General features: G+C 45.2%; 1 protein-coding gene across 2 annotated transcripts in view; it reads right to left on the bottom strand.

Moving 5' to 3' along the window:
• Positions 1–23,803, bottom strand: part of STPG1 (sperm tail PG-rich repeat containing 1) — a 221,110-nt gene that overhangs the window by 85,827 nt on the left and 111,480 nt on the right. Inside the window, exons 4-8 of one of the 2 annotated variants that reach the window (XM_063954298.1) lie at positions 15,229–15,327; positions 10,912–11,091; positions 10,622–10,733; positions 3,380–3,548; positions 553–743 (exon numbers count right to left, since the gene is read on the bottom strand). In XM_063954298.1, coding sequence (XP_063810368.1) covers positions 553–743; positions 3,380–3,548; positions 10,622–10,733; positions 10,912–11,091; positions 15,229–15,327 — 751 coding nt within the window. The remainder of the gene's footprint in view (positions 1–552; positions 744–3,379; positions 3,549–10,621; positions 10,734–10,911; positions 11,092–15,228; positions 15,328–23,803) is intronic. The other variant, XM_063954299.1, reaches the window with a different exon arrangement.

Genomic DNA, 23,803 nt, shown 5'->3' with positions numbered 1-23,803 from the left:
GCTACTTTTGCAGCTGTGCAAACGCATAGTCGCCGCCCACGGGGGAGTGTATTTTCGCTTTGCAAGTGTGCGATCGCATGTGCAGCCGAGCGGGACGAAAAAGAGTTTTTTGCAGTTTCAGAGTAGGTCTGAACTTAGCCCTTGCGATCACTTCAGCCTGTCCGGTCCCGGGAATTGACGTCAGACGCCCGCCCTGCAAACGCCTGGACACGCCTGCGTTTTCCCTACCACTCCCAGAAAACGGTCAGTTGACACCCATAAATGCCCTCTTTCTGTCAATCTCCTTGCGAACACCCATGCAAATGGATTCGTCGCTAGAAGCATTGCCCAGCAACAATGCTGTTTGTACCCGTACGACGCGCGTGCGCATTGCGGTGCATACGCATGCGCAGTAGTAACCTGATCACTGTGCTGCAGAAATCGGCAGCGTGCGATCAACTCGGAATGACCCCCATAATCTCAATGTTATGTGATCTCAGTTCCACAGAAAAGACTAATAAATAAGTGTACTGTAAATGTGTTTTATGATTTGTGCACAGCTTCTATACTAACCTGGCCCGGGAACATCAGCTCCTGAGACATCTCCTGCCCAACGACTTGTGTTGGATACAAATGCAGCACTAGAAAAGTAATGTTTGGGGGGTCCTTCATAGTCAACAAGTTCATACTGTCCTGGGCCTGGCACATCTGGGGTCTTGGGAACTGGTTCCGCAGGAGCTGAGAAACACAGGTAATGTTTCTTCCTAAAACATAATAATATTTTATGTTACAATGGGGTCTATTCATGGAGCAGTGAAAAGTGTGGAGAAGTGAGCCAGTGGATAAGTTGCCCATGGCAACCAGTCAGCTGTGAGTTAACATTTATCAAGTGCATTCTATAAAATTATACATAGCAACTGATTGGTTGCCATGGGCAACTTCTCCACACTTTTCACTGCTCCATCAATAGACCCCAATGAGTGATTTATATATATATATATATATATATATATATATATATATTCTAAACAGAAATAGTTTAACAACAGGGGGATTTTTTGGTACTTGTGTCTGAAAGGATGGTAAATTGTTGGCTATTTTCCTACGTTTAAGCTGACCATATCAAAAGAAAAAATCATTGTATTTACTTTTCTACTATATCAATACTGTTATTAATAAAAGTACACAAAAAATTACAATATAACCCACAAACAGTGCAATATAATCAAAAATAAATAAGCAAGTGACGGATAACATTAGCATTATATAAAATGATAACAGTGGCAAAACTACTGGTGTAGGAAGTGCAACTGCTATGGGACCCGAGCTGTTTGCAGCAGGGCCCGCTGCTCCCCCTGCACCCAGTCATGGACTGTCTCCAAGGCCCGCCGCTCCCCCTTCACCCTCGCCAACAGTGAGGGCGGCTGCAGATAGCACCCCCTTCCCTTGCAGGCTGCAGCCACACGGAGGATGTAGAGGTGGGTGCAGGGGCCCTACCTTGCCGGCTCCGAGTCCAAGCTGCAGAGCAGTCACCAGTGCTGTGATTCGCAGGTATTTAAGGGGCAGTGCCCACCCCCATCAGAAACCTCTGCTGGATTAAGGACAGGTAATGTTTCTCCTGCTCGTTCCCCCGCCCTCTCTCTCCCTGACAATCTCTCTCTCTTGCTACTCTCTCTTTCCCGTAGATACACTCTCACTAACTCTCTCTCTGACACCGTCTCTCTCTCTCCCTGATACTGCCCCACCCTCTCTCTCTCCCTCATTTCCTGACACTGTATCTCTGACACTGTCTCTTCCTGATACTGCCCCCTCTCTCTCTGACACAGCCTCTCTCTCCCTCTCCCTGGCACTGTCTCTCTCTCTCTTTCTCTCTCTCTTTCTCTCTCTCTTTCTCTCTCTCTCTCTCTCTCTCTCTCCCTGACACTGTCTCACTCTCTCCTTCCCTGACACTGTCTCTCTAATATGTAGGATAGAGAAAAGAAGACTCTTTTTTTGGGGCACTCTTGCATAAGGAAAAATGTACAGTATTTACCATACCAACTTATGAGTATCAAATAAAATATATAGCCACAAAGTTATCGGGTTACTGGAAATTCCTGAAACACATATAATAAAATCCAAAGACATTGCCGGAAATATGGCATCGGCGGCCAGCCAGTCATATTGGTTTATTTAAAATGACTAGGACATATGCCGCCCCTCCCCCTCAGTGCACCCACTAAACCCTCCTACAATCTAAAAGGCAATACAATAATTAGAATGTACAAGAACTATTAAACCATGACCAGTGAGGCTTTTAAGGCAATCATTAAACTTTAATGCTTAGTGCTATGAAAAAAAAATACCTCCACAAATACTGTCAGGCTTCATTGCGTTCTGTTATACTGTACTGTACTATTTAAATACTTACCATGTCAACAATAGGTTGAAAGGAAGATTGTTTCACAGCTCAGAAGTATAAGAATGAGCTTAGGAAAATGGGTAGCCAAGAAGCAAATGCCAACAAGCAGAAAGCGATAAGAAATGGCCATAGATACACTACTCAAACTTACATACTGTTGTGTTTATTGAATTTATCATATCTACATTACAAAGTATGTGGAGAGAAACTGAGGATCCCATATTATGTCCTTGCACAGTTCTACATTTTCAGGTTCATGTTTTTATTATAATTTGGAGCTGGAAGATTGGGAGGGTGTGGGGGGACTTATTTTGACTACCCATGTCCCACTGTAGAGGCAACCTTGGAGGGATTCCCAGTGGCAGCATATATAGTACATGAAAAAATAAATGTGTGTTATAATACAAGGCTCAGTTGAAAATAAAAGCAGCATTAGACCTAGAATTTTTATCCTTCACTTTAAAATATCTGCAAAACACTGACTTGTTTTGTGGATTCTTCACTGGTCCCACTAGCTTTCAGCCATGGCTGTGAGACTATCCCAAGAGTGTGCACAAAGCAGTACCTGGGCCTTGAGGAGTGAACAGATCTACCCACTATAGGGTGGTATTCATGTGACCGGTGGTTAGGAGACCAACGGTCACATGACCTCCTCCAAAATCCCGCCCCCTCACTATCCCGACGGTCGGCATGCCGACCAACAGGGACTATTTCCACTCGTGGGTGTCCATGAAACCCATAGAGTGGGAACAGAACCCGTGGTGACCGCAGGTCGCCACCGAGCCCGCAGCGTGGCGAGCGCAGTGAGCCCACAAGGGACTTGCTGCACTCGCCCCTCCCCGCCGGGATCCTGGCGTCAGGAGACCATCGGTCAGCCATACCACACCCCTACAGTATAATACTCAGCTCCCAGCCTAGGTAGCAGAGCAGCTTTCAGTATACTGATGACTACCACAATCAATGTAAAAGAACTGTCTTCACTATAATTCTGTAACTCACGGGAAGACTGTCTTCTTCGTTATATCAGGAGAACTATATGGCTCATAGCTGGCTGGTCCTGGGTTATTTGCGGTCGCGTTCAAAACATCCCGAGAAGTCTTTGACTTGAAGCATGATACTAGGATCTTGGGAGATTCCTTAACTAAGGAGACATTCACTGTATAGTGACCTAAAAAAACAAAAGAAACAAACCCATATTGTTCATTTGCTTAGTGATTATTTCATTATTGTTAAGGTATGTGAATTTTGGTGTGGCCTATGTAATAGTCTCCACCACAATGTTGAATGCATGTCATCATCTGAGGATTGATGTTTATAAGTATGAAAGGTAAATGTGGGTATCAACGTTTTATTATTTTATCTCTAGAATCTAAGTGAAAGTATTTTTACTTAAATACATTAACTTAATCTTTTCACTGGTAAAGCTCGAGATGCACAATTGTTGCAAAAGTATTTCATTCCTGTAATACAAACAGCTGCTTTGTGATGATATATAATTCCTGTAATGGGCTTCCTGCTAAAAGCATGTAATCTAACCAGCTATATCAGTAGGCAATGACATAAAGCTTAACTATTAACCCTGTTTAACCTAATGCATTTCAAGAAAACCAAATACAATCAATAATGCTTTGTACACTGAACAAAAGAATGTCTTAGACCAGAGATGTCATATTAGGCTACTGACACTTTCATGCGAGGCACTGAATAACTGTTGTGAATATAGGTTGGGTATCTGGACTGTTTAATCAGAACGGGGTTTGCATTGGCAGAGTTGAGATGCACATTTTAAATGACCTTTAGGTCTTAACCTCCCCAAGGTTGTTGGGGCTTTGCAGCCCTCTACCTGCTCACTGTGCGTAACTAGTTGGGGGGGTGTATGGTGGTGTGGTACAAACTGAAGTCAAGAATGGGCCAGGGGGACTGGTAAACAGTTTAACAGGTATAAGCTGAGAAACACAACCTAAAATACCCTGGCACCAAATGGTGTTCAGAGAAGAGTTTAAATAGACAAAGTAATTTAAATTGACCATTAAAGTCATATCAGTGGTCAGCTATACATCTTATACATCACTTTAAGTTTGAGGAAAAACGGTGCACCTGCCCCTAGATGGTGCACCAGTATCAACCCAACATGGACCATACCAGGAGAGGAGGAAGAAGCCAGGGGGGAGATGCATTTTGGGGCAACTGGCAAAAAGCAGAAAGATGCCCCTACCAGACTAAGTAAGTTTGTGCTACATGCCGATTTCTGACAACACTATATAAAGGGAGATTTATCAAGCCTTGGAGAGAGATAAAGTAGAGTAGTTGCCCAAAGCAACCAATCCGCATTTGTCATTTCAAAGACTGCGCAAGATAACTGACAGAAGATGAATGGATGCTTTGCACCACTTTTCCACTTTATCTGTCTCGATACATCTCTCCCACAGTCTGTACAAGACCTGTAGTCCTTCTCAAGAGCAGCAGAATGAGAGGCGGAAAATGCAGACAGCAGCTGGAATATGACAGCAGAGAAGTACATAAAATAAAATGTGGAGATCAGCAATGGATGGCAGGTTTTGGTTTTAACTATAATAAAATACTTTCTGGCGGATTCCCATTTTTTCTATTTATGTGTATAAGTAGTTGTGATTATGTAAACAGCGCAGCAAAAGCATTAGGCTCTAAGACATAATTTAAACACATTGGTAAGATACATTAATAGAATAGAAAAACATGCACATAATAATAAGAATTTACTTACCGATAATTCTATTTCTCATAGTCCGTAGTGGATGCTGGGGACTCCGTAAGGACCATGGGGAAAGCGGCTCCGCAGGAGACTGGGCACATCTTAAAGAAAGCTTTAGGACTATCTGGTGTGCACTGGCTCCTCCCCCTATGACCCTCCTCCAAGCCTCAGTTAGGATACTGTGCCCGGACGAGCGTACACAATAAGGAAGGATTTTGAATCCCGGGTAAGACTCATACCAGCCACACCAATCACACCGTATAACCTGTGATCTGAACCCAGTTAACAGCATGATAACAGAGGAGCCTCTGAAAGATGGCTCACAACAATAATAACCCGATTTTTGTAACAATAACTATGTACAAGTATTGCAGACAATCCGCACTTGGGATGGGCGCCCAGCATCCACTACGGACTATGAGAAATAGAATTATCGGTAAGTAAATTCTTATTTTCTCTAACGTCCTAAGTGGATGCTGGGGACTCCGTAAGGACCATGGGGATTATACCAAAGCTCCCAAACGGGCGGGAGAGTGCGGATGACTCTGCAGCACCAAATGAGAGAACTCCAGGTCCTCCTCAGCCAGGATATCAATTTTGTAGAATTTTACAAACGTATTTGCTCCTGACCAAGTAGCTGCTCGGCAAAGTTGTAAAGCCGAGACCCCTCGGGCAGCCGCCCAAGATGAGCCCACCTTCCTTGTGGAGTGGGCATTTACAGATTTTTGGCTGTGGCAGGCCTGCCACAGAATGTGCAAGCTGAATTGTACTACAAATCCAACGAGCAATAGTCTGCTTAGAAGCAGGAGCACCCAGCTTGTTGGGTGCACACAGGATAAACAGCGAGTCAGATTTCCTGGAAACATATATTTTCAGGGCACTGACAACGTCTAGCAACTTGGAGGCCTCCAAGTCCCTAGTAGCCGCAGGCACCACCAATAGGTTGGTTCAGGTGAGACGCTGAAACCACCTTGGGGAGAAACTGAGGACGAGTCCTCAATTCCGCCCTGTCCGAATGGAAAATCAGATAAGGGCTTTTTCAGGATAAAGCCGCCAATTCTGACACGCGCCTGGCCCAGGCCAGGGCCAACAGCATGACCACTTTCCATGTGAGATATTTTAACTCCACAGATTTAAGTGGTTCAAACCAATGTGACTTTTGGAACCCAAAACTACATTGAGATCCCAAAGTGCCACTGGAGGCACAAAAGGAGGCTGTATATGCAGTACCCCTTTTACAAACGTCTGAACTTCAGGGACTGAAGCTAGTTCTTTTTGGAAGAAAATTGACAGGGCCGAAATTTGAACCTTAATGGACCCCAATTTCAGGCCCATAGACACTCCTGTTTGCAGGAAATGTAGGAATCGACCCAGTTGAATTTCCTCCGTCGGGCCTCTTGGAACAGACAAGGTCCTTGCTGGAGCAGGTCCCTTCTTAGAGGTAGAGGCCACGGATCCTCCGTGAGCATCTCTTGAAGTTCCGGTTACCAAGTCCTTCTTGGCCAATCCGGAACCACGAATATAGTGCTTACTCCTCTCCATCTTATCAATCTCAGTACCTTGGGTATGAGAGGCAGAGGAGGGAACACATACCCTGACTGGTACACCCACGGTGTTACCAGAGCGTCTACAGCTTATTGCCTGAGGGTCCCTGGACCTGGCGCAATACCTGTCGAGTTTTTAATCATGTGGAAGACTTCTGGGTGAAGTCCCCACTCTCCCGGGTGGAGGTCGTGCTGAGGAAGTCTGCTTCCCAGTTGTCCACTCCCGGAATGAATACTGCTGACAGTGCTATCACATGATTTTCCGCCCAGCGAAGAATCCTTGCAGCTTCTGCCATTGCCCTCCTGCTTCTTGTGCCACCCTGTCTGTTTACGTGGGTGACTGCCGTGATGTTGTCCGACTGGATCAACACCGGCTGACCTTGAAGCAGAGGTCTTGCTAAGCTTAGAGCATTGTAAATGTCCCTTAGTCCCTCGATGCAGTGAGCCTGTTGCCAGCAGGTCTCACTGAAAATAAAAAACCTAAACTAAAACTTTCACTAAGAAGCTCAGGAGAGCCCCTAGTGTGCACCCTTCTCGTTCGGGCACAGAGATCTAACTGAGGCTTGGAGGAGGGTCATAGGGGGAGGAGCCAGTGCACACCAGATAGTCCTAAAGCTTTCTTTAAGATGTGCCCAGTCTCCTGCGGAGCCGCTTTCCCCATGGTCCTTACGGAGTCCCCAGCATCCACTTAGGACGTTAGAGAAAAGGGGAACTAAGAATGGGTGAATTTTATATTTTATTTAGAGAACTTGTTGATTTTGATACAATATGCTAATAGAAAGAAATATATCAATTGGGTATTAAGTCTATTTTTAATGAGTGACTTTCAAACTACCATGATAAATGTTCTATTTCATTGCATCTGATGTACAGTACATTTGCATCTTCTAATATAGACCGTATTATAATCAGTGTGATTTACAACAGATTTTCGAACACTTCTGTCTTTCTACATTTTTACTGCACAGCTTGGGAATTTCCCTATTTCCCTTCTCATTCTCCCTCACAGGGCTGGCTCGAGGCATGTTCCTTAGGATAGGCCACGTTGAGGGCCGGACTACTAAGGGCGGCCATCAGCCCTCTGCCCTTTCAAATCAGGTGCCGGTTCATCAGCCAATCAGAGCTTGTGGACCGGCAGTGACAGCTCCTGATTGGCTGCTGGACCGCAAGCTTTGATTGGTTTATGAACCTGCACCTGCTTTCACATACTCGCCATCACTGGAGACTAGACTGAGGGTCAGGAATGAAGTGTGTTGCGCTCTCCTTCCCTCTGACACAGCAGCAGTAGCGGAACCCCGACAGGGGGAGCAGCAGCAGAGGCCGGCGGCAGTGAGCAACACTACTAGGGCATATGTGTATCTGGCACTGTGGGGGCAAATGTGTATCTGGCACTGTGGGGGCATATGTGTATCTGGCACTGTGGGGGCATGTGTGTATCTGGCACTACTGGGGGCATACGTGTATCTGGCACTACTGGGGGCATACGTGTATCTGGCACTGTGGGGGCATATGTGTACCTGGCACTATTGGGGGCATATGTGTATCTGGTACTGCACTACTGGGGGCATATGTGTATCTAGCACTGCACTACTGGGGTCATTATGTGTATCTGGCACTGTTGGGGGCATATGTGTATCTGGCACTCTACTGGGGTCATTATGTGTATCTGGCACTATACTGGAGCGTCATGTGGATCTGGCACTCCACTGGAGACGTTATGTGTATCTGGCACTACTGTGGGCATAATATGTAAGGCTGCTAAATGTGTATGTAGAAAGGGTGTGTGAAAATGTATATTTATAGTTTGATATCATAATCTATAGTTGTGAGGCCACACCCACTTTCCCAGGAGCATGCGCACTTTCGTTGCGCGCACTGAGGGGGGGGGGCTTCAAAAAATTTTGCTCAGAGTGCTAGTAGGCCTGGAGCTGGCCCTGCTTCATCACTCACTTTACACTATCTTTGCACTTGTATGATCAAGTGCATTTGCCAACTGAGGAATTTTATGGCTTACAGTCCATTTCTGCATTTTTTGTAATTTGTTTTTATGTTTGTTGTAGACCCGATACTCTTTTAAAATAATAAATCAAAGTTATATTTTAAGTGTAGAGACATGAGAATAAATGACACAGAGAGCCCCATTATTCTGGTCAGTGTTATTTTTGTAGAAAATAGGTTCAGGAACTCCCGGAGGTGAGCTGAGCTGTGGGTAATGTGGGTGGAGCTACAGTGGGCGGGGCACTTTTGTAAGAATTTTCCTTGACAAGAATAGGGGATTGTGGCCTCGCTGCAATTTACGTACAGAATGTTCATCCCAGGGGCATATTAAGAGAGTAAGGGGGCGCGTGTGCAATCTCGGTCTGAGCCCCCTCCTCGCTAGCAGGCACTGGCAGTGACTCTGAGCACTAGGTGGTGCACAGGTCTCCAGGAATATGGCGCAGCTGCCATTTTCCCTGCAATATTTCCTGCTGCACATGCGCAAAATGCCAGGAAAATGGTCCCTGTGCTATTATCCCAGAGACCTGCGCACCACCTAGTGCTCAGAGTCACTGTCACTGCTTCAGCCAGAGGACTCCGAAGAGGTAAGTATTGAAAATATTGGCGCAGGGTGTGTGGGGTGGGCCCCTGTGGACCCAGGCACGGCACACACTAACCTCATTATAGATATGCCACTAGTTCACCCATACATAGAGTTGCACGCATATCTGCAGTGGAACCTTCTGTTTAACCATGATTGGTTAGTTTCATAGCCATCACTATAAGCGTGATTGCACCAAGCAAAAGATCTGTCTGGAAACAGGACTATCTGTGCATACGCACAACTCTGCATAGCATAGAACTGGAGAATAACTTATTGCAACACATTATTTGCAGGTACTGTATGACTGAACTGCATAAGACTCTGCATGGCTTGTAGTAGTATACTTGGTTCTAGTGCATACACAGAGCAAAAATATGCAAACAGACTTGCTTTCAACTATGCATCCGTTCCTAGAGGTTTACAAAGCTATTATACTAGTGTTGGGCTGTATTTTTTTCCTATTCATGTCATTTCATTTCAATGGTGCTGTGTGCTATATGTTGAAACCCCATTGAAATGAATGGCAAGTTACATGGAGTTTCACTGTGTTCTTAATTGTTCTTCTTACTGACCCATCTACAAATACTATTAATAATTAGTAAATACATTTCCATCTCTGCTATATACACCTTTCTGTCTGATCACTAATACCACATCCAACATATAGTTGCAGAAATCCAAAACATTTAACGAGGGTGTCTTTTCAACAACATTAATACGTTTTGCACAATCTAGCATTTTCTCTCCTGGCTCTGTATACTGCCACCACCCTCCCTCATCTACAATCTATGGACCCTGGGTGCATCCACTATCTATGGACTATGGCTCCTGTAAGGCAGTACAACGACAACTACCTATTGTACTATTCTGTAATGTACAAACAGTGCTCTACGGCTACGGAGAGATAAGAAAGTGGTGTTTACATGCATTACCCTATGGAATACAATTACGGTATCAAAATATGGCATTGGCATCCCAGTGGTGAAAATCCCGACAGTGCCCCAAAACCTAAGCTAACCATGATCCCCCCCCCACCCTCACTGTAACCCACCTTTCTCGCAGCCTGACCCTAAACCTTACTTCCCATACCCACAACCTAACCCTCCCACCCCTCAACCTAACCCTCCTCCCACAGCACAAACCTAAGTCCCCCCATGCGCGGCTTACCAGTAGTGAAGTCCGGCATTTCAATTGATGTCGGGATGCCGGCGTAGGCATTCCAATCAGTGTCGGGATTCTGGCGTCGGCATCCCGACTGCTGGGATACCGACGCCGGTATCTTAACCGCATCCTGTGCATATCCTATTGTTAATGCATTTGCTGTTTATAAAGTTTGAGTGGAATCTGGTAAAAAAAAGTATGCGGCACCTTACATACAGACTTACAAGGTGAAGGTCCTTTTAGAGGAGTCAAATGTATAGCGTCTCTCTTTGTCCTTGAAACAAAAGCAGCATGTGCAGACACATTGTTATTTGGATGACAATAATTTATAGATGCCTGCAAAAAAGGGCAAAAATATTCTTTTAAAGAATGAAGACAGGTTTCTTAAAAGTAAAAGATATAGTTATACATTTTATGATCCGAATTCAGGATTGGCCACAGTCAGTGGGCAAAATCAAATTAACCAACCAAACTTTCTCATGTAATAATCCATTGTAAAATGTTTTATACCTACATCATACTGATTTGGAGACGGTGTCATGTGCTTTGCATCTTCCACCTTTGTAGTAATAGGCTGATGAAACATGCTGGAGTAGCTTTTGTTAAAATCCTTCTTTGAAAACAATGTATCCTGTATGTAGTAAGTGTTAGGAGCTGGAGTTCGGATAACCTTAAAGAACAAGCCTTTAGATGCCTAAAAAACCAAGATGATACTCTAAATATGTATTCATATATTCGCAGTCATGTATGTACAATAGGTATAAAATCTAAAACAGTTTATCAAAATCAAATTGATAAAAGTAATACATAAACCTCCTCCACTTTCCTCCTGAGTCTGTAATTTCCCAGTGATAGTCGCACCTTTTCACTGTTTTGACTTTGTTAAAATGAAGAATCTAAAACTAGTAAAATTCCTATTGTTGTCACGTATTGTGAGGTTTTATGCACTTCTTTGTATGGTCTATTGTTCGGTTCGGATCGGGTGACCGGTGTTATGGATCCTGGCGGTCAGCATACCGATGCAGGGATCCCGGCTGCCAGAATGGCCGGCGGGGGGGTAGGTGCGTGCGCAGGGAAGCCCCTTGCGGGCTCATGGCTCGCTGCGTTCGCCACAGGCTGTTGGGATTTTCAGCAGTCGGGATTCCGGCATCGGTATACTGACCTGCGGGATCCCGACCATCGGTAACACAATTACATCCCCTATTGTTTGCCTCCTAGTGAGGTGTGCATCTTCTGCATTTGTACACTTTTGTTTGTTATATTGCTATTTCTTAGTCTAATATATAAAGAGAATAAAAAAAGAGTAATACAAAAATAGTGGATTAGAAAAATATCCATAAAGGTATATCATTTAAGGGAAATATACAACGGAAAAATGTTCACGCTACTAGAATTTTAAAACTTGCTAAAATGAACTGCACTAATACAAGATATTTAATTGCAGTAAGTGGGGTTTCACCGCTACTAGCTCAAACAGAGGGGCTCACCCCTGTACTGACCAATCATAGAGAAGCTTCAGTTGTATTGCAGCTCCTCGTCAACATTCAGAATGTAATGCTGACTTGCAGTATTTCAACATGCTTGACATATTGACACTGATGAAATGTAGATATTAGAATGTTGACAAAACATTCTGGTTGTCTAGAGGTGACTTATTTCATTTGGAAGGTCTGGCAGCTTCAGCGGTCAGTTGATGGTGATGTCCAGCTGATCCTGCGGCGATTCCAACAGTATGGTTACTCCCTAAACCCTCTCCTCCCGCAGTCTAACCCTAACTCTTCCATCCCGTAGCCTAAGTGTTACCTTCCGGTCCATGCAGAATGTTAACATTTCATATATCGACACTGTGGTGTCAATATTATGATTCCTTCCCCTTGTAGAACTCTATGTGTTTGTTTACATTTTTCCATGTAGATTGAAGCAGGAACCAAGAGTCCCCCTACCCATGATTTACGTGAGCAGTAAAGTGGAGAACTAGGGCGTATAAGGAAGATGTTATTATTATTGGATAGGTTTGCTTCCAGGGCTTGCTGTGACCAGAAGTGCACCAGCAAAAAACAAAACAAAAACAAAAAAGGATTAAAATTACGTTCCTAACCCCACATCTACCAACTCAGAGAGAGTTTTACTGCTCCTCTTTTTTTATCAGGCTTGGGGGTATATTCAATTGAAGTCGGATCCATTCCGAGTTTCCGACATTCATTTGTCGGAATGGATCCGACCTGGGCTATTCAAAGCAATCTCAATTCGACTTTAAAAAAAAGTTGAATTGAGATGCAGGAGCTGAGATGTGGGCAGAGGGGGCGAGCAGCGCCGGAGATGAGGAGGAGATGGGGGGGAGACGGGAAAGAGCCAGGAGCGCAGTGCTACAGCAGTGGGCAGCGTAGCCGGAGGATGTCGCAGCCGCCGCTCACTGCAGCGTCCACCGAGCTCCAGCAAGCGAGGTCCCGCTTGCTGGAGCCGGGTGGACTCTGCTGTGAGCGGCGACTGTGAAATCCTCCGGCTACACTGCCCGCTGCTGTAGCGCTGCTCTCCCCCGTCTACCCCCACCATCTCCTCCAGCGCTGCTCTCCCCCATCTCCCCGCAGCTCTCCCCCCTCTCATATCAGTCCGACAAGTCGAATTTCCCGGCTTATCGAATAAAACTGCTGGGGTTTGTATAGGTCGAATCACGATTCGACCATAAAAAGTCGAAAACTGACGTCTTTTTCGACAGACGGCAGCTTTCGACCCTAATTGAATATACCCCTTGATCTCCCCTAGGGAATTCATCCTGTGCTGAACAGGCTACAGATGAATTTCCCTATTACAGTATCAGCAGCCCTGCCTGTCAAAGTCTAGTTTTCAAGGGAATCCCACATGGTTTATCTATCTATAAATCTATCTATCTATCTATCTATCTATCTATCTATCTATCTATCTATCTATCTGTCTGTCTGTCTGTCTGTCAGTCTATCGATCTAAATAATGTTAAATAAAATCATTAAATAACCCCCTACCAAAAAAAAAAACCCTGCCCTATCCACCAATTCCTTCTCCACTTTACTGCTCTCCTAAATACAGAGGGATTCACTATTTTCTTCTTCTTTTCAATGGTAATCCATAGATTAAAAAAAAAATTATGTTAGACAAGCACTTCCTTAACGCCAAGCCATGACAAGAATGACAGGACAGAGGCCTGTCCTCAAGTAATCAATTATGGGCTGCTTTTCTGCATTGATACTACAATTGCATCTTGACATATCTTCATGCAGATACATTCTTATACATCATGCATTGCAGCATCGAAAAATTAATGAAGTTTCAGTGGCCCACTGAAATAATGATCGATTGCAATGAATATATTTTTTTTTCTCTACCCTCTGAATCACTGGGTAGTTTAAAATAGGTTTCATTTGGTGGCAGTGTAGTATCTAATGAGTTTAGTTCACCTAAGTATTTTGTAATTATTCTTATTTGTATAGTTCTTCAGGAAAAAAAATATTTACAGCAATCAGCTCAGCATTTTTTCTGTCTTTATAATGTTTTCCTCTTGTGAGAACATGTCCTGTTAACCCTAGGGATATATCACGCCCAATCTCCCTTCTAAAATGATCCCCGTTATTGCGCATTATGCGCCCATAGTAATCAAGTTTAGCTGTGTAAAGAGTTGGGTGCCTCACTGCCCCAGGGGTAGCCAGTTGAAATTATGATACCACACCCATGAGGGCAGAAGCAGAACGGGTGTGGAAGGGGGTGAAAAGAATTGAATACCACCCATAGGCCCTCATTCCAAGTTAATCGCTCGCTAGCTGCTTTTAGCAGCATTGCAAACGCTAGGCCGCCGCCCCCTGGGAGTGTATCTTAGCTTAGCAGAATTGCGAACGAAAGATTAGCAGAACTGCTACTAAATAATTCCTTGCAGTTTATGAGTAGCTCCAGACCTACTCCTAGATTGCGATCACCTCAGTCCGTTTAGTTCCTGGTTTGACGTCACAAACACGCCCTGCGTTCGGCCAGCCACTCCCCCGTTTCTCCAGCCACTCCTGCGTTTTTACCTGGCACGCCTGCGTTTTTTAGCACACTCCCTGAAAACGGCCAGTTTCCGCCCAGAAACACCCACTTCCTGTCAATCACTCTACGATCACCCGAGCGATGAGAAAACGTCGCTCGAGCTTGTGTAAATCTACAAAGTTTTGTGTGAAAGTACTTAGCGCAGGGATGGGGAACCTTCGGCCCTCCAGCTGTTGCTGAACTACACATACCAGCATGCCTTGCTACAGTTTTGCTATTTGGCCATGCTAAAACTGTTGCAGGGCATGCTGGGATGTGTAGTTCAACAACAGCTGGAGGGCCGAAGGTTCCCCATCCCTGACTTAGCGCATGCGCATTTTTGCCATTTTTTTACTTAATCGCTGCACTGCGAAAATCGGCAGCGAGCGATCAACTTGGAATGACCACCATAAGGTATTATTATTATTATGAGTAGTATCTCTCCTCTCCATTGGAACTACATTACAGACGTAGTCACGCTCAGCTTTTCGCAATGCGTGCAACTAGTGGGCCCGCGACTAGGATGCAGGCACATGTCCATAGGAATTAATGGAGCGATCACCAGCTGCGAATAGTTGCAACCTGCATAATCATGCTGTAATGATGATGGGAATACTTATACAGTATGTGGAGGCATGGGGCTGTAGTGACATCCATCCCACTGTTAATCTGGCCCTGCTGTTGACTGCTGCAAAACGCCTTTGAACAAGGCAATCACATTGCAAATAAGTGGTATATACCGTCTCTACGAAGTTGAAAAAGGGTTATTATTATCTGTCAATATATTCATCAGTTTTACCTTTGATGGAAAACTTCCTGTCCCTTTAGCTGATAATGAGACACTGTTAATGTCAGGTCCTTGTCCAACATTATAAGATCCTGGACCTGGATTTTCATTCTAGCAATAAAAAAAAGGAACTCCATTACATAATGTGTTAATTTGCCTGCAATAAACAATAAATCTCTCCTTGAGATAAGGTTAAAAGACACCTCCCTACTTTGTATTTATAAGGCACTCCCATAGAGGCCTAACTAATCATACTCTCAAAATAACTAGCATCTCCCAGAACAGTCTCTTTGAGAGAATACAAAACTCTGGAAAGTCACAGTGTGAATAAGAATGTTGTACTGATTAGAGATGCCCAAAACATTCAAATTAGTATGAAGTTCAATTGAGTTTCACCGGTTTGATGGCAACGAGCATGTCTGGGGTACAATTGTTTGTAGACCTTGATTTGAACCTGCAGATTGAAATTTGTGGTCAGTTTCAGGCTGCATTTTGAATTGGTAATCCATATTCAAAATATTTTTTTCAAAATATATAAAAAATATTCTGTTCTGGTTTGAACTGCAAATATGAATGTGTATAATGAAGTCTACCTTTAATTAGTTTCAGAAATTAATCAACTTTGCTGGAATGTGTTCGGACCAGTTCAAACATGGCCGGATTTGTTTGCTTTATAGAATTTTAAATGTTCTAAAATAAGAGAAATTGCAGCAAAATTTCACATTTTGTATAGGTTCATCAAACCATTAAAAGAATAGATCCATGTCTCGTGTCATTATATAGAAAAAGATATAATATTATAACATACACTTGTGACATGGCCTTGGTTACCAGATGACACACGTAAAGGGGTCTATTCATGAAGCAGTGAAAAGTAGAGATGAGCGGGTTCGGTTTCTCTGAATCCGAACCCGCCAGAACTTCATGTTTTTTTTCACGGGTCCGAGCGACTCGGATCTTCCCGCCTTGCTCGGTTAACCCGAGCGCGCCCGAACGTCATCATGACGCTGTCGGATTCTCGCGAGGCTCGGATTCTATCGCGAGACTCGGATTCTATATAAGGAGCCGCGCGTCGCCGCCATTTTCACACGTGCATTGAGATTGATAGGGAGAGGACGTGGCTGGCGTCCTCTCCATTTAGATTATAAGAGACTGAGAGAGATTTACTGGAGCTGACTAGGAGGAGTACTGTTACTGTAGAAGTGTAGAGACTGAGTGGAGAGAGTTTACTAGTGAGGACAGTGCAGTTTACTTTATAATCCGTTCTCTGCCTGAAAAAAGCGATACACAGCACACAGTGACTCAGTCACATACCATATCTGTGTGCACTGCTCAGGCCAGTGTGCTGCATCATCTATTATCTATATATAATATTATATATATCTGTCTGACTGCTCAGCTCACACAGCTTATAATTGTGGGGGAGACTGGGGAGCACTACTGCAGTGCCAGTTATAGGTTATAGCAGGAGCCAGGAGTACATAATATATTATATAGTGAGTGACCACCAGACACACAGTGCAGTTTATTTAATATATCCGTTCTCTGCCTGAAAAAAGCGATACACACAGTGACTCAGTCAGTCACATACCATATCTGTGTGCACTGCTCAGGCTCAGGCCAGTGTGCTGCATCATCTATATATATTATATATCTGTCTGACTGCTCAGCTCACACAGCTTATAATTGTGGGGGAGACTGGGGAGCACTACTGCAGTGCCAGTTATAGGTTATAGCAGGAGCCAGGAGTACATATTATATTAAAATTAAACAGTGCACACTTTTGCTGCAGGAGTGCCACTGCCAGTGTGACTGACCAGTGACCTGACCACACTGACCACCAGTATAGTTAGTAGTATACTTATATTGTGATTGCCTGAAAAAGTTAAACACTCGTCGTGTGACTTCACTTGTGTGTTTTTTTTTTTTTATTCTATAAAAATAAAACTCATTCTGCTGACAGACAGTGTCCAGCAGGTCCGTCATTATATAATATATAATATATACCTGTCCGGCTGCAGTAGTGATATATATATATTTTTTATATCATTTATCATCCAGTCGCAGCAGACACAGTACGGTAGTTCGCGGCTGTGGCTACCTCTGTGTCTCTGCACTCGGCAGGCAGTCCGTCCATAATTGTAATACCACCTAACCGTGGATTTTTTTCATTCTTCTTTATACATACATAGTTACATAGACATCTTCTCTTTATCAACCAGTCTATATTAGCTGCAGACACAGTACAGTACGGTAGTTCACGGCTGTGGCTACCTCTGTGTCTGCAGTCGGCAGGCAGTCCATAATTGTATACTAGTATCCATCTCCATTGTTTACCTGAGGTGCCTTTTAGTTGTGCCTATTAAAATATGGAGAACAAAAATGTTGAGGTTCCAAAATTAGGGAAAGATCAAGATCCACTTCCACCTCGTGCTGAAGCTGCTGCCACTAGTCATGGCCGAGACGATGAAATGCCAGCAACGTCGTCTGCCAAGGCCGATGCCCAATGTCATAGTACAGAGCATGTCAAATCCAAAACACCAAATATCAGAAAAAAAAGGACTCCAAAACCTAAAATAAAATTGTCGGAGGAGAAGCGTAAACTTGCCAATATGCCATTTACCACACGGAGTGGCAAGGAACGGCTGAGGCCCTGGCCTATGTTCATGGCTAGTGGTTCAGCTTCACATGAGGATGGAAGCACTCAGCCTCTCGCTAGAAAAATGAAAAGACTCAAGCTGGCAAAAGCAGCACAGCAAAGAACTGTGCATTCTTCGAAATCCCAAATCCACAAGGAGAGTCCAATTGTGTCGGTTGCGATGCCTGACCTTCCCAACACTGGACGTGAAGAGCATGCGCCTTCCACCATTTGCACGCCCCCTGCAAGTGCTGGAAGGAGCACCCGCAGTCCAGTTCCTGATAGTCAGATTGAAGATGTCAGTGTTGAAGTACACCAGGATGAGGAGGATATGGGTGTTGCTGGCGCTGGGGAGGAAATTGACCAGGAGGATTCTGATGGTGAGGTGGTTTGTTTAAGTCAGGCACCCGGGGAGACACCTGTTGTCCGTGGGAGGAATATGGCCGTTGACATGCCAGGTGAAAATACCAAAAAAATCAGCTCTTCGGTGTGGAGGTATTTCACCAGAAATGCGGACAACAGGTGTCAAGCCGTGTGTTCCCTTTGTCAAGCTGTAATAAGTAGGGGTAAGGATGTTAACCACCTCGGAACATCCTCCCTTATACGTCACCTGCAGCGCATTCATAATAAGTCAGTGACAAGTTCAAAAACTTTGGGTGACAGCGGAAGCAGTCCACTGACCAGTAAATCCCTTCCTCTTGTAACCAAGCTCACGCAAACCACCCCACCAACTCCCTCAGTGTCAATTTCCTCCTTCCCCAGGAATGCCAATAGTCCTGCAGGCCATGTCACTGGCAATTCTGACGAGTCCTCTCCTGCCTGGGATTCCTCCGATGCATCCTTGCGTGTAACGCCTACTGCTGCTGGCGCTGCTGTTGTTGCCGCTGGGAGTCGATGGTCATCCCAGAGGGGAAGTCGTAAGCCCGCTTGTACTACTTCCAGTAAGCAATTGACTGTTCAACAGTCCTTTGCGAGGAAGATGAAATATCACAGCAGTCATCCTACTGCAAAGCGGATAACTGAGGCCTTGACAACTATGTTGGTGTTAGACGTGCGTCCGGTATCCGCCGTTAGTTCACAGGGAACTAGACAATTTATTGAGGCAGTGTGCCCCCGTTACCAAATACCATCTAGGTTCCACTTCTCTAGGCAGGCGATACCGAGAATGTACATGGACGTCAGAAAAAGACTCACCAGTGTCCTAAAAAATGCAGTTGTACCCAATGTCCACTTAACCACGGACATGTGGACAAGTGGAGCAGGGCAGGGTCAGGACTATATGACTGTGACAGCCCACTGGGTAGATGTATGGACTCCCGCCGCAAGAACAGCAGCGGCGGCACCAGTAGCAGCATCTCGCAAACGCCAACTCTTTCCTAGGCAGGCTACGCTTTGTATCACCGCTTTCCAGAATACGCACACAGCTGAAAACCTCTTACGGCAACTGAGGAAGATCATCGCGGAATGGCTTACCCCAATTGGACTCTCCTGTGGATTTGTGGCATCGGACAACGCCAGCAATATTGTGTGTGCATTAAATATGGGCAAATTCCAGCACGTCCCATGTTTTGCACATACCTTGAATTTGGTGGTGCAGAATTTTTTAAAAAACGACAGGGGCGTGCAAGAGATGCTGTCGGTGGCCAGAAGAATTGCGGGACACTTTCGGCGTACAGGCACCACGTACAGAAGACTGGAGCACCACCAAAAACTACTGAACCTGCCCTGCCATCATCTGAAGCAAGAAGTGGTAACGAGGTGGAATTCAACCCTCTATATGCTTCAGAGGTTGGAGGAGCAGCAAAAGGCCATTCAAGCCTATACAATTGAGCACGATATAGGAGGTGGAATGCACCTGTCTCAAGTGCAGTGGAGAATGATTTCAACGTTGTGCAAGGTTCTGATGCCCTTTGAACTTGCCACACGTGAAGTCAGTTCAGACACTGCCAGCCTGAGTCAGGTCATTCCCCTCATCAGGCTTTTGCAGAAGAAGCTGGAGGCATTGAAGAAGGAGCTAAAAGGGAGCGATTCCGCTAGGCATGTGGGACTTGTGGATGCAGCCCTTAATTCGCTTAACAAGGATTCACGGGTGGTCAATCTGTTGAAATCAGAGCACTACATTTTGGCCACCGTGCTCGATCCTAGATTTAAAGCCTACCTTGGATCTCTCTTTCCGGCAGACACAAGTCTGCTGGGGTTGAAAGACCTGCTGGTGACAAAATTGTCAAGTCAAGCGGAACGCGACCTGTCAACATCTCCTCCTTCACATTCTCCCGCAACTGGGGGTGCGAGGAAAAGGCTCAGAATTCCGAGCCCACCCGCTGGCGGTGATGCAGGGCAGTCTGGAGCGACTGCTGATGCTGACATCTGGTCCGGACTGAAGGACCTGACAACGATTACGGACATGTCGTCTACTGTCACTGCATATGATTCTCTCAACATTGATAGAATGGTGGAGGATTATATGAGTGACCGCATCCAAGTAGGCACGTCACACAGTCCGTACTTATACTGGCAGGAAAAAGAGGCAATTTGGAGGCCCTTGCACAAACTGGCTTTATTCTACCTAAGTTGCCCTCCCACAAGTGTGTACTCCGAAAGAGTGTTTAGTGCCGCCGCTCACCTTGTCAGCAATCGGCGTACGAGGTTACATCCAGAAAATGTGGAGAAGATGATGTTCATTAAAATGAATTATAATCAATTCCTCCGCGGAGACATTGACCAGCAGCAATTGCCTCCACAAAGTACACAGGGAGCTGAGATGGTGGATTCCAGTGGGGACGAATTGATAATCTGTGAGGAGGGGGATGTACACGGTGATATATCGGAGGGTGAAGATGAGGTGGACATCTTGCCTCTGTAGAGCCAGTTTGTGCAAGGAGAGATTAATTGCTTCTTTTTTGGGGGGGGTCCAAACCAACCCGTCATATCAGTCACAGTCGTGTGGCAGACCCTGTCACTGAAATGATAGGTTGGTTAAAGTGTGCATGTCCTGTTTTGTTTATACAACATAAGGGTGGGTGGGAGGGCCCAAGGACAATTCCATCTTGCACCTCTTTCTTCTTTTCTTTTTCTTTGCATCGTGTGCTGATTGGGGAGGGTTTTTTGGAAGGGACATCCTGCGTGACACTGCAGTGCCACTCCTAGATGGGCCCGGTGTTTGTGTCGGCCACTAGGGTCGCTAATCTTACTCACACAGTCAGCTACCTCATTGCGCCTCTTTTTTTCTTTGCGTCATGTGCTGTTTGGGGAGGGTTTTTTGGAAGGGACATCCTGCGTGACACTGCAGTGCCACTCCTAGATGGGCCCGGTGTTTGTGTCGGCCACTAGGGTCGCTAATCTTACTCACACAGCTACCTCATTGCGCCTCTTTTTTTCTTTGCGTCATGTGCTGTTTGGGGAGGGTTTTTTGGAAGGGACATCCTGCGTGACACTGCAGTGCCACTCCTAGATGGGCCCGGTGTTTGTGTCGGCCACTAGGGTCGCTAATCTTACTCACACAGCTATCTCATTGCGCCTCTTTTTTTCTTTGCGTCATGTGCTGTTTGGGGAGGGTTTTTTGGAAGGGCCATCCTGCGTGACACTGCAGTGCCACTCCTAGATGGGCCCGGTGTTTGTGTCGGCCACTAGGGTCGCTAATCTTACTCACACAGCTACCTCATGGCGCCTCTTTTTTTCTTTGCGTCATGTGCTGTTTGGGGAGGGTTTTTTGGAAGGGACATCCTGCGTGACACTGCAGTGCCACTCCTAGATGGGCCCGGTGTTTGTGTCGGCCACTAGGGTCGCTTATCTTACTCACACAGCGACCTCGGTGCAAATTTTAGGACTAAAAATAATATTGTGAGGTGTGAGGTATTCAGAATAGACTGAAAATGAGTGTAAATTATGGTTTTTGAGGTTAATAATACTTTGGGATCAAAATGACCCCCAAATTCTATGATTTAAGCTGTTTTTTAGTGTTTTTTGAAAAAAACACCCGAATCCAAAACACACCCGAATCCGACAAAAAAAATTCGGTGAGGTTTTGCCAAAACGCGTTCGAACCCAAAACACGGCCGCGGAACCGAACCCAAAACCAAAACACAAAACCCGAAAAATTTCAGGCGCTCATCTCTAGTGAAAAGTGTGGATAAGTGAGCCAGTGGAGAAGTTGCCCATGGCAACCAATCAGCATTGAAGTAACATTTATAATTTGCATACTATACAATTGTACAGAGCAGCTGATTGGTTGCCATGGGCAACGTCTCCACAGGCTCACTTCTCCACTCTTTTCACTGCTTCATGAATAGACCCCATAGTCTGCAGATGGCAGTTATGGTTTGGCTCTTCCTCCCACTTAAACCCATTTCTTTTGGATGTCCCTCTTAAAAACTATGGTAATGATAGTCACATCTTCTGTACCTGACATTTCTATTTCTGTTGACAACACAACAATAAATTCATCCGCCACGCCTAGGTTTCATCCTCAACTCAGAACTAAACTTATGGTAACTGCTTTCAATCTTTACCGAAATACGTTTATAGTACAATATAAAGAATAATTTCCATAATATGCATGTGTTTCACCGAGGAAATTGCAAATATTAAATTCTCCTATAATCTCCAGCAATGGTGATTACCTGCTCTTCAGGAATGTGCAGGCACCCCTCCTTTCAATAATCATCTCACAGAACCTCCACTTCATTAATCACCTCACAGCAACCCCCCCGCCCCCCTTCCCCCTTCCTTCCTCTTTAATAAATGATTTTATTAGATGCCTTGTTCCAGGCTACTTCTAACCTTTTATTGCTCTCAGTCTCCTTCCTGGGATGGGCCCTCTCAGGTTCCACCATTCTTATGAATGTCACAAAGAAGTTCTAAAAACTGCCGGGAATTTTACTTTAAGACAGATACGCGTTTCATGCTATTTGTAGACCGTATTATTCCCCCCATGAATTTGCTTCCTTCATAATGGCCAGAGTCTACATTAACCCGCAAGCCGATGTGCGCAAGGCACAACGACAGCTTGCCGACCAAGTATTAGGAGTGGGGATAGGGAACCCAGACTCTCTGATTATTGTCCATGGGGATTTTAACAAGGAAAATTTTACTTACGATCTCCCCTAATATAAAAAGCTAATTAGATGTCCAACCAGGGAGAAGAAGATTTTGGATAACTGTTACAGCACTATCAGTACACGCAGACCCTCGAGCTGCTCTGAACCTATCTGATCACGCTCTTATTCATCGGACCAGTAGCGTTTCTTGCCACGGGCAGGCAGGATTTTTGCCCGGGGCGCCGCCTTCCAGAGGGAGCCGGCGCCATCCGGAGGGCGCCGCACCATGGCAAGATCCGCTACTGTGCCCCCCGCTGCCGCTGTGTCCCCCGCTGTGAAGGGAACTAGACGCTACCCGTCTAGTTTCCCTTCGTGGAGAGGACCTTTGCTGTGCGGTGCGCAATGACGTCATCTCGCACCGCACAGCATTGTGAGACTGGCACAGACGCTAGGGGTCATAATTGACCTCTAGTGTCTATGCTGTGCTATGGGAGAGATGTCATGACGTCTCTCCCATAGATCTGAGGAGAGGAGCGGCGACGGCAGAGGTCTGCAGCGGTAGGGAATCAGGAGCGGCGAAAGTAAGTATTCATTTATTATAATTTTTTTTCTTTCAGCGGCGCTACTCTACAGGGGGCACAAATGACCACGCCACTATTTTTTGCCCGGGGTGCCACAAGTGCTAGAACCGGCCCTGATCCCGGCATATAAGCAGAAACTAAACTTTCTAAACCTGTCGTAAGAGGATCCAAGAACCTGAGCAACTGAGAAGCAGTGGAGAAATTGCCTGACTACGTTGAAAACACAGACTGGGAAATGTTTAGGATGGTCCCCAATAGCCTGGACGAATGTACAGAGGCTGTGACCTCATACTTCAACATACCTCCCAACTGTCCCGATTCCAGTGGGGCAG

Source organism: Pseudophryne corroboree, chromosome 2 (assembly GCF_028390025.1).
Source record: "Pseudophryne corroboree isolate aPseCor3 chromosome 2, aPseCor3.hap2, whole genome shotgun sequence".
Lineage (NCBI taxonomy): Eukaryota > Metazoa > Chordata > Amphibia > Anura > Myobatrachidae > Pseudophryne > Pseudophryne corroboree.
Note: the sequence above shows the minus strand (reverse complement) of the source record. Positions and strands in the feature narration are given on the sequence as shown.